Raw genomic sequence first — 12291 nt, forward strand, 5'->3', positions numbered from 1 at the left:
AGCAGTGCTAACAGGGAAGTTTACAGCAACAAATGATTACATCAAAAAAGTAGAAAGATTTCAAATAAACAATCTAACAATGCATCTTAAGGAACTAGAGAAGGAAGAACAAACCAACCTCAAAATTAGCAGAAGGAAAGAAATAAGAAAAATCAGACCAGAGCTAAACAAAATAGAGACTAAAAAACAATACAGTGAAAACCTGTTTTTTTGAGAAGATAAACAACACTGATAAACTACTTGCTGGACTAACCAAGAAAAAAAAGAAGCCCCAAATAAAATCAGAAATGAAAAAAGAGACATTACAACTGATACCACAGAAATACAAAATATCAGAGACTATTATAAACAAGTATACATTGACAAACTGGAAAACCTAGAGGAAATGTTAAAATGACTATACCACCCAAAGCAATCTAAAGATTTAATACAACCCTATCAAGATACCAATGCCATTTTTCACAGAAATAGAAAAAAAAAAAAAAAGTCCTAAAATGATTGTGGAACCAAAAAAGAGTCCAAAGAGCTAACAAAACCCAAGCAAAAACAAAGCTGGCAGCTGACTTCAAAATATAAGGTTATAGTAACAAAAACAGCATGGTATTGGTATAAAAACAGGCACACAGAATAATGGAACAGAACAGAGAACCCAGAAATAAATCCACATATTTATAGCTAACTGATTTTTTACAAAGGTGCCAAGAACATACGTTGGGAAAAGGATACCTTCTTCAATAAATAGTGCTGGGAAAATTGGATATCCAAATGCAGAAGAATGAAACTGGACCTCTGCTCTTTACCATGTTCAAAAATCAAATCAAAATGTATTAAAAACTTAAACATAAGATCCACAACTATAAAATTACTAGAAAAAAACATCAGGAAGACTCTAAAGGACATTAGGCAAAGGTTTAATGGCTAAGACCTCAAAAGCATAGACAATAAAAACAAAAATAGATAAACAGGACTATATTAAACTAAAAAGCCTGTGTACAGCAAAGGAAACAATCAACAGAGTGAAGAGACAACTTGTTGAATGGAAGAAAATATCTATAAACTATTCATCTGTAAAGGTACTAATATCCAGAATATACAAGGAACTCAACTTACTAGCAAAAAACAAATAATCACACTAAAAAGTAGGCAAAAGACATGAACAGACATTTCTCAAAAGACAACATACAAATGGCCAGCAGGTATATGAAAAACTGCTCATCAGTAATCATCATGGAAATGCAAATCAAGACCACAATGAGATGTCAGTTCTTACCCTCAGTTAGAATGACCATTTTTAGACAAAAAATAACAGATGCTGGTGAGGATGTGAAGAAAAGGAAATCTTATATACTGTTGGTGAGAATGTAAATTTGTACAGCCACTGTGGAATACAATATGGAGGTTCCTGAAAACACAAAAAATAGAACTATCTTATGATCTAGCAATTATACTACTGGGTATTTATCCAAAGAAAAATAAACCAACGTATCAAAAAGATATGTGCATTCACATATTTATTGAAGCACTATTCACAACAGCAAAGATATGGAATCATCTTAAGTGTCCATCAATGTACAAATGGATAAAGAAAACGTGGGGCCAGGTGCAGTGGCTCACACTTATAATCGCAATGTTTTGGGAGGCCGGAAGAATCGCTTACGGCCAGGAGCTCGAAACCAGCCTGGGCAACATGGGGAAATCCTGTCTCTACAAAAAATAAATTTAAAAAACTTAGCCAGGTGTCGTGGCACACACCTGTAGTACCAGCTACTTGGGAGGCTGAAGTGGAAGGATCGCTTGAGCCCAGGAGTTCGAGACTGCAGTGAGCTATGAATACACCACCGCATACCAGCCTGGGTGACAGGATGAGACCCTGTCTCAAAATAAATAAATAAATAAATAAAAACAAATCTAGCATATATAGAATGAAATACATTCAGCCATAAAAAGAATAAAATCATGTCATTTGCAGCAACATGAATGGAACTAGAGGCCATTATATTAAATGAAATGAGCCAAGCAAAAAAGACAAATATCACATGGTCTTACTCACATGTGAGACCTAAAAAAGTTCTCATGGAGGCAGAGAATAGAATGTTAGATACCAGAGGCTGGGAAAAGTGTGTGAGTAGGAGGGAGGATGAAGAGACTTTGGCCAATGGGTATAAACATACAATTAGATAGAAGGTTTATGTTCTAATATTCAATAGCAGAGTAGCGTAAGCATAGTTAGCAGTAATGTGTGATATATTTTTAATAGTCACTAGAAGAAAGGACTTAAAATGTTTCCAACACACAAAAATAATACTCAAAGTGATGAATACCCCAAATACCAAATTGAGAATCACACAGTCCATGCATGTAACAAAATATCACATTTACCTCATAAATATATAAAACACTATGTTTCAATTAAAAAATTGTAAGATAATCAGGGAAGTTTGGATACTGACTAAATATTTGCTGATATTAAGGAATTACTGGATTTTTTAGTATGCTATGTGGTTATGTTTTTATAAAGGTTACTTAGTGAAATGTTTATGAAGGAAATGATACGATGTCTGGTATTATTTTCCAAATAATCTAGGGGGTGTGGGGAACGTGGGTATCCATGAGTGGAAAATTGCTGAATCCAAGAGAGTATATGAGGATGTACTATTTTCCCTATTTGAGTGATGTTTAAAGTTTTCCATACTAAAAAGTTTTAAAATAAATTGTAGGATAATTTTTTTAAAAAACAAGAAGACAATATTATCTCCCAGGAATACGGATTGTATATCCCACAGTGAAAACAATTTCTTTTAACTGCCTGAGAGCCAAACTTACCAGATAGAAGATGGGTAGTACCTACAGACGAAGGGAAAAAAAAGGATTAAAAACAAAAATTTGTTAAAGTCATTGATTTGCTAGCAATTTCATATACTATCAATAAACTACACTACAAAACTCAAAAGTAACTCAAATTTCCATAATTAAAAATTTATAAAAACAATTACACATTATTAACTTAATCAAGTAGAATGTAAACATTACTGTTTATATCTGTTCAACAGAATCAACACTATAAATACAAATTATGATAAAGAATTATTGACCACCAAAACAAACACCATTTAAATTGGATTATAAGACTTGAGGGCTAGAAACATGTTTGAAAACGTAAACAGCAAATAATTGCTGATCCAATCATACTATCAAGAAACTATAAGAAGACTAAGTCCCTTTCAACAGACTATATCAAAACTCAAAACTACCACATCACCTTATTGTTTATATTTTTCAATGATTACGGATGAGACATTGCAGAAATAAATTTACTTTCAGATAAGCAAAAATAAAACAATAAATAAGCTGCTCTCCTAAGTGAGGTGAACACATTGACTCAGAGTGTCATTTAGAACAAGCAATATTACTTAGCAGAAAAAGTGCAGGATTCAACTGTGCACTGTATATGAACTGTATGAATTAATCTATAAGCCTCTAATTCCTCATCGATAAAATCAATCTAAAGATACTTTGCAAGGTTGTGGTACAGACGAGTGGCATCAAATAGAAGGTGAATGGAACATATCCCTACAGTATATACTCAGTAAGTGGTGGCTACCATTTTTTTTTTTCAATTAAAAAGAGTTAAATAGGGCATTTTATATTGGGTCCTGAAAGAGTAAATTAATTGTACCTAAGAGTAAAATTTGATCCCAAATATTGATATTATTATTGACTCATTAGGTTCAGTTTAAATTAGTTAAATTATCTTATACTTTTTACAGAAGAAAATATGTCAATAAAGTTAGTTCTATAACAAATTTATAAGTGATGCTTATTTCTCTTTGCCTTGCCCTATTAAAAACTGGACGTATTCAACCTAGAAATTTTAGACAAAGAGATATCATAAAATTGTAAAGAAGTAAAAAACCTCATAAAGAATTAAAATTAGTGAAGTAAATCTAAATTAATCAATGTAAGCCACAAAACCAATGCTGAGTGCTAAAAGGCAATGAAACATATACAGTTTCTGTAAATTATTTTTAAAATATGAAACATTATTATGTACTACTTATGGAAACATACATGAAATATAAGAATGAAAACAGACAGGAAGTCAGCACATCAGTTTCAGGGCAGTAATTGCCTTAGAGGGAGAAAAATGGGCTGGCGAAATGTATTAAGGAACTTTAACAATAACATCCATAATGTTTAAATTCTTAAAAATATCCAGGTGCTGGCAAAATAGGCTTCAAGGTAACAATTATGAAATACATAAAATCATTTTGAAAATAGGGTCATAATGGGTAAAACTATACAGATAAAACACAATTACTTGGTGCTACTGAGAACCTATCATTTATAGAGCTTGTAGTAATACGAATTATTTGAAAGGATCTCTGTATTTTCAATTACTTAGACGACACTATTGAGATGCTTTACCAAATCTGCAACTCTAGGGAATCCGGAAAGATTCCTTAGCAAGCTTTGAGGGATGGGTCTCTATCAATGAACCAGACCCAGGACTCAACCTTAAAGACAGTATATATTTGGTTCTTTGAAGGGGTCTTGAAGAATTCGTTGACTCCCTAAAACTACTACAGAAAACAGAATTTCTTTTTTTACCAATTTTAATTTAGCATTTTTTTTTATGGGGCCACAGTCTTTTTCTCTATTATTGTAAATGTTTCTTTTTTTAAAGATTTGCCCTAGTATAATCCAAGTCTGCTTCCAAATAAAGTAAAAAGTATTAGTATGAAAAAACCCTGGCTACAATAAATTAGAGACCATTTAATCCTGCAATCTTGGTCAAGTTCCTATTTCCACCATAGCACATTAGATCCATACTCAGTAAACCTGAACAGTGTCAACTGACCTGAACTGGTTCCACTTTCTTTATCTGGGGTTGTTTTATGAAAATGCTTCGTTGTCCTGGAAGCAGGTGTACTCCGTGTTGCTGTAATATGATCAGAAGGGAATCTTTGTGTACTCTTGAGACCGTTAGTCACTGGGGAATGTACATTGGTGGACTTTTGTGTTGCTAGAAGACTCTGCGTAAATGCAACTTTTACTGTGGTGAATCTTTGGGCTGTTAGTGTGGCCTGTGTAGCAGAAGAATTTGTCATTGTGGGATTCTGAGCTGCAGGAGGGGTCTTTGTAGATAGGGTTTTTGATATGAAAGATGTCTGAGCTGCTGCTGGGGCTTTGGTGGCTGAAACATTTACTGTGGTGGGTTTCTGAGGAGTTGGTGAAACTTCTATACCTGAAACATTTACAGTGGTGTTTTTTTGAGGTGTTGATGGGACTCCTGTAGCTGAAACATTTACTGTGGTATGACTTTGAGGTGTTGATGAGACTCCTGCAGCTGCAACATTTACTGTGGTATATTTTTGAGGTATTGATGAAACTCCTGTAGCTGGAACATTTATTGTGGTGAGTTTCTGAGGTGTTGGTGTGACTATTGTAGCTGGGACATTTACTGTGGTGGGTTTCTGAGGAGTTGGTGGGGTTCTTGTAGCTGAAACATTTTCTGTGGTGTGTTTTTGAAGAATTGATGGAGTTTCTGTACCTTGAGCATTTGGTGTGGTGGTTTTCTGAGAAGTTGGTGAGACTTCTGTAGTTCGAACATTTACTGTGGTAGGTTTCTGAACTGTTGGTGGGGCCTTGGAAACTAGAGAGTTTGCTGTGAAAGGAAAGGTTAAGAAACAAGTTAACTGAATATTGCTGGCCATGTTAAGATTCTTAGTCATTGCTTGCTCTGTGGCTATCCTCTCTCTCTCCCACAAACAACTAGGTATGACTTTCAGGAAACCAAGTCTTATTGTGTATTTCTCAAGCAGCTGAAGTTCTAAGTCACTCTTGCTTTGATATAAATCATACCTACAGGTGACTAAAGAAGACATATACCAAAGTATACTGAGGTGCTTAAGCTGCTTTTTGTGAAATAAATCAAAGTTAGAGTCACTAGTGATCTTATTCTGTGGCACATCTCTATTTTCTCTCCCAAATTATCTTCTGTGCTAATACTAAAGAAAAACAGGATGTTGTTCTAGAACAACTAAGCCAACAGAGACAATCACAGTCTTTTCTATCACTTAACCTTAATGAGCTTGAGAACTTGTTTTGTTTCACTTCTTGTTTAAAGTGATACTTAAGTCTGAGTAAAAATAGCTCCTTTTAATTCTCTTGTGCTGGTTACCAACTTTCCATATACTAGTTCCTCTTTAGATTTCAGACTAGATAACAAGTCACGTGAAACTTTCGTAAGAACATATTCTGAGAGGCATAAATCTAACAGCAGAGCAACTTTTTGGGTCTTCAGAGCCCATCTGCCACTGGGTCACTTATACAAAGTTCCTGTTGAGGTAGCATTGGGTAGTGCCGAAGCCTGATTTCACCACGTACTAGTGACCTCTAGCAAGTCCCTAACCCTTCTAAGCTATAGTTTCCTCATCTGTAAAATGAGGATAAAAGCAGAACAGATTGAGTAATTATTATTGAGTAAGGATTAAGAGAAATAATTGAGTAAGCTATTTCACAGTGTCTGTCCCCGAAGCAAGAGATTACATCATCCAGGATGACTGTTGCCAGCCCCATCACAGATGGGATGCCCTAGGAACTCAGACGGTATCGGTCTTTTTTTCTGCCTCCTAACCTATCTCACAGGCTGCTATAAGGGATAAATTGAGTAAAACGCCTAGCAAGTAACACAGCATTTAGTAGGCACTCAATGATAATCATTATTAAGATAAGTAAAGTTTTTTTTTATGAACTTTTCATTCTAAGACCCTCCTATATAAAAATTATTCTAAATTATTCTTTGTTCTATCAAGTTAGTTCTGTTTTGATCCAGAGAATGTATATACTACCTTAGAGTTTAAATTTCCTAGAAGTTAATTTTTTAGTTATTATCTTTTTGTTACTGACATCTAGTTTAATTCCACTGTGGCTAGAAGGTATGCTCTGAATAACTTCAATCTTTTGCAATGTATTGTAGTTTAGAGCCCAGCATAGGGTCAATTTTGGTAAATATCCCACGTGCAGTTGGAAAAAAATACTTGTCATCGGTCCTATGTATCTCATATATATATATGTTTAATATCTCATATGTATATATGTTTAATTGTTGCTCAGCTCTTTAGTCTCACTGATTTTTGGTTGTTTGTCCTATTAGCTATTGAGATAGATGTGGAATTTTCCAACTATGAGTGTGTATTTGTCTATTTTTTCTGTCCATTTTTGCTACATAGATATTGAAGCTATTTTATCAAGTACATATAGATTCCAGATTGTGATATATTACTGTTGAGTTGGCCTCCTTATCATTATGAACTGTTTCATCTTAAAATATACATTGATATTAATATAACTGTGTCAGTTTATTTTGAAGGGTTAATGTTTGCATGGTATATTTTTCCATCCTTCTAACTATTCTGTGTTCTTTTGATTAAACTGTGTCTCTTGTAAATAGTAAAGAACTAGGTTTTTTAAAAATCTTTTTTAAGTCTGACAATCTTGGTCAAATTGCACTTAATGTAATTATTGACATACTTGGGTCTATATCAACGACCGTATTAGTTTTCTATTTCTCCCATCTATTCTGTGTTCCTTTCTGCTTCTCTCTCTCTTGTTCTCTTTTGGATTAAATATCCATTATTATTCTTTTATTAGCTTGTGATTTATGTATTCTTCTGTCATTCATTTGTAGCAACCCTAGAGATCACAATATCAGACTATAAGTCAGTCATGCAAACTATCACTTTTACCACCTTTTCAGTACTGCTAGAACTGTGCAACCTTCACATGAATTTACCTCTTTCTGCCTTTTGCATTGTTATTGTGCATTTGTATTCTATGTATAATTCAGACCCCACAGGACATTACATTCACTGTTTATAAACTCAGTATTCATTTATTATCCTTGTTAGTGTTCATTTCCTCTTGTATTTTCATGTTTTACCTGGGATTATTTTCATTCTACTTGAAGAATTTCCTTTAGTTTCTCATTCTGTGCATGTTTGGTCTGCTAGTGCAAAGTTTTCTTGGTTTTTGTCTGAATACATCTCTATTTTGCATTCGGTTTTGAATGTTGTATTAGTTGGGTATAGAATTCTAGGTGAACAGTAATTTTCTTACTGTTTTTTAAAGAAGTTTTAAAGTTTTTAAAGTAATTTTAAAGATTTCTTCTTATTGTCCTTTGGCCTGCATCATTTTTTTGCTGAGCAGTGATCAGTTTTACTGCTGGTTCTTTGAAGTTTTTGTTTGTTTTTGCTTTTTCTCTTTGTGCATCAGTTTGGGTATTTTTAACTGGTATTTCAGTTCCTAATACTGTTTCCTACTCTATCTGAATAGCTAAACCTATTTATTGTGTTCTTAATTTCAGATATTTTCCAGTTGTAGAATATTCATTTTACTCCATTTTTACAGATTCCAGTTGAAGTTCTCTTTTATCATCTGAAACTTGTTCATCAGTTATTTTAAGGTCTTCATTTGCTAACTCAATTATCTGGATATTCTTTATTTGGTTTTGTTTTCTCTTGATTTGGTCATATTTTCTTGCTTCCTTCCATATCTAACAGTCTTTTGTTGTATGCCAAACATTGTATATAAAACATCCGGATGATACGATATGCCTTTCTGATAAGCAGACTGCATTGAGGTAATCATATCTTCAACCTATTAGGAATTGAGCTGGGTTTCAGTTTCGGTAAGACTCCATCTACTTCTGCTCTTGCCTCTGTTCCTTGGGAGGGGCCCTTCTGGGCTTCTGATTCAAAGCCTGGCAGATTTTTGTTGTTTCACCTTTGGAAGATGGCAGGAGATCTAGGTCTGTCTTTCAGAGTTCTCCCAGCCATCTAATGTTCTTCCCTACACAGTTTCAAAATGAGCACAGATGTGCTAAGGGGAGACCTGTGGTATGCTAGATAAAAGCCTGTTCCTCTGGTGGGTATATGCCATCCAAATACCATCAGGTTCTGAAAGATTTCATTTTGTACTTTAGAAGCTCTGGGTCAAGCTTCCCAGCCTCACATGCAGCCCCAAAATTAGCAAATGGCCTTTAGGAAAAACTGGTTCTGCATTTGAGGGCCTCAATTTCCAGTGTATTACCCTATCGCTCCATAACCATTAAAGCTTTGCTGATTTCTCTTTCCTTGAAGTGGTCTTTTGTCTGGGTCAAGGTGAATCCTTAGTCCAGGTTCAGAATCAGCAAATGTCCCTAGGGAAAAATGGCTTATGGCAGAATGGGTTGCCTTCACCACCCGCCCCAGGAATTTTAGTTCATTCAGACCTTGTTATTTCCACAGCTATACCTTATGCCTTAAAAAATATAAATTTTTGGTAATCTATTCAGATTTTATAGTTGTTTTAATGGAAGTATTAGCCTGCCATGACCTACTTGGGTACTTCCATATGGTTTTTAAGCTCTAAATAACTGATTATTTAATAAAACTTGGAAAAATTAATATGAACTGGATCAAATGGCCAAATTAAAAAAGCACACACTAAACTTCATAACTAAATGAATTCAAATAATAAAATTTTTTACCATTTACATTGTCAAATCTCCCTAACAATCATTATCATTAAAGGTGCAAACACTACAATGATGTAATATTAGTGGGAGATTAAATTGGTACAGTCTTTTAAAAAGCAACGTTAGTAATGGGTATGAAAAATGTAATTCACATACCTTTGTTACAAATAATTATACTGCATGGAATTTATTGTACAAATGTACTTGCATACATGTGCAGTGACAGATGTACAAGAATATTCATTATAGCATCATTTGTAATAATAGTTCATTAAAAAAAACAAACTAGAACAAGAAACCTAAATTGCCATCAATAGGGGACTGGTGAGATAAATGAATACCCACACCATTGGTATAATAAATAAAAAATATTTGTATGTTTATTTATATTCTAAAATAAAACAAAAGAATTTGTAAAAATGGTTACCTCTCAGAGTAGGACTAGTGATAGAGAAGAGGCTTTCACTTCCCCTTTTGTACTCATCTCCATGGCTTTAATATTATGTCATTATGTCTACGTATAATACTTATAATAAAAATATTTTTAATAAGGAATTTTTAAAATTCACACTAATAAAATGTCAATTTTAATTATAAAAGTAAATACTCAAATGCTTGAGTCATGGTGGTATTCACCACTACTTAAACAAATGCCATCTATTGATACTAGGCAATGTTTAGTTCAGCTTCACTGATCTTCTAAATATTTCTTTTAAAATATATTTAAAGAGCAGTTCTAAGGATTCTGAGAGTACCTTCTGGGTATAAAAAGACATTGAAAGAAAAAAGTCTAGAAGGATGAAGGAGAATGGATAATAACAGAAATTCTGGAGGCAGAAAAGAATTGAATGTTAATTCAGGGAAGTCAACAGATGGCAAGAGTTTCTCAGTTGTTGCAACATGCATGGTCACTATCTAGAGACTTCAATCTAAGATTCTCCCGCCAATAAACCACTTTATATCCTCTTTGTATAAACAAAGTACCTGTATTAACTTACTGAAAGCAACATGGTATAAAACAGCAAATTTAAGCAAATTCACCAAAAATATGAGGCCTATTTTATATATACACATCATAATGTGTGTGTGTGTATGTGTGTGTGTGTATACAAGCCATAGACCCTTCTGAGCAGCTTTAGAAATATTGTGTCCCACAGAAAAATACAAATATGTTTACGTAAACATTTTACATTTTTTTCTTAGGGGGTTCATAGAATGTCTGCAACTCACATATAGACTTAAGGGTAAGAATAAAGCAAAAATGTAACTATCCAAAGTGATTACCTCTACATGCAGGTGGTGGGCCACTCCACTCTCCTTCATCGTCATTCACAGTACAATAAATAGAGTGCTCTCCAATCATGGTGAATCCTCTATTACATAAATACGTTATAGACTGTCTATATCCATAATGTTCACGTTCCCCTTGAATTATTCCATTGTCAATTTGTGGTGGTGCTGGACAATAAATTTCTTAAAAAACAATTCCAACATCTTTTAAATAAATAAAACTAGTAAAATATTTTTACAAATAAGACCAAAACATGTTAAAGATTATATTTTAAAGAAATCAAAATATCATTTTTCTAAATTCAGCATTATCAACAAGAGATGCTTATAAATGCCTATTAAGTAATTGGTAGTATACTAGAGCTTTGAATGCAAATGGTGTAGAAGACCAATGCTAACCTTGAAACTAATTCATAAAAATAATAAGATTCAGAACATGTATGTAAAGGAAAAATTATAATAAGATTTGGGCATATCAAAATGGTGCTAGGAAAAGTGAATGCTGCAGGAGTTTAGGGATGAAAGCAGTATAGTCAGAGAAGACTTGGGCAGGGAAATAGAACTTCAGTTTAAACCTAATATGTACCATGCTTTTGAGAGAGAACAGAGGAGAGAGCATTACTCTTCACTCTAAGAAGGAAACAATAGCAAATGCAAGGAGTTGAAAATTCAAGCAGCATGTTTAAGAACTAAGTACAGATCGTTTTAGATAGAGCAGAGATCTTAAATGTCAGGATTACATTGTGACTTCTAGAGTAAACATTTTTAGCACATATTGACTCACAGAGACTTCATTCAAAACAATCTTACTGAGCAGTTGAACTTATAAAATAAATACAAGCAGAGGTTTTTTTAGTTATAATGTAAAAAGGGACCACTCTCTGGCAATTGCCCTGAGAAAAAATTCAATGGTTCCACATACTCCAAAGGCATGATGTTGTTGTCCTTTTTTTTCCCCTAAGAATGGAAGGCAATTTAATATGTGTGTATGTCAAATTATGTTACACGAAGCATACTTAAGAATACAGAAAATACTTAGCACATTTATCAATCACTCTTCAGTCTTAGATCAAAACAAGCAGCAAGAACAAGCTGTTCTGATTTACACCAACTTAGAGTATGCAGAGACACACATACCATTGGTTCAGTTCAAACATTTTCTAACTGCCTAACACATGCCAGGCATTTTTCTATAACTGGAAGTGTAAAGCTGAACAAGATATAGTTCGTAGGTCTTAAAAGCTAGTGGGGAAAAAAGATTCAGAGATGATTTCAATAAAAATTGCAAGGGTCATCATAGAAGTAGCCAGCCTGGGAATCTCCCTGATGGGCTAGAGAACTAACTCTTAGGAAAATATAGCTAAGTAAAGAAGGGGCAGCGGGGCATGGTGGTTCACACCTGTAATCCCAGCACTTTGGGAGGCTGAGGTGGGCAGACTGCTGGAGCCCAGGAGTTCGAGACCAGCCTAGGCAACATGAGGAAG

General features: G+C 34.1%; 1 protein-coding gene across 5 annotated transcripts in view; it reads right to left on the bottom strand.

The window, feature by feature from the left end:
* Positions 1-12291, bottom strand: part of CD55 (CD55 molecule (Cromer blood group)) — a 37506-nt gene that overhangs the window by 16953 nt on the left and 8262 nt on the right. For 3 of the 5 annotated variants that reach the window (XR_003115538.1, XM_025355122.1, XM_025355208.1), the window contains exons 6-9: positions 10802-10990; positions 5552-5665; positions 4859-4939; positions 2824-2844 (exon numbers count right to left, since the gene is read on the bottom strand). Coding sequence is in view for 4 of the 5 variants with exons in the window: in XM_025355122.1 (XP_025210907.1) it covers positions 2824-2844; positions 4859-4939; positions 5552-5665; positions 10802-10990 (405 nt within the window). In the remaining variant the exon portion in view is untranslated. Of the gene's footprint in view, positions 1-1494; positions 1871-2823; positions 2845-4858; positions 4940-5551; positions 5666-10801; positions 10991-12291 lie in introns of those variants that run through there. The other 2 variants (XM_025355107.1, XM_025355066.1) reach the window with 2 other exon arrangements.

The sequence above is a fragment of the Theropithecus gelada genome, chromosome 1, assembly GCF_003255815.1.
Source record: "Theropithecus gelada isolate Dixy chromosome 1, Tgel_1.0, whole genome shotgun sequence".
NCBI lineage: Eukaryota > Metazoa > Chordata > Mammalia > Primates > Cercopithecidae > Theropithecus > Theropithecus gelada.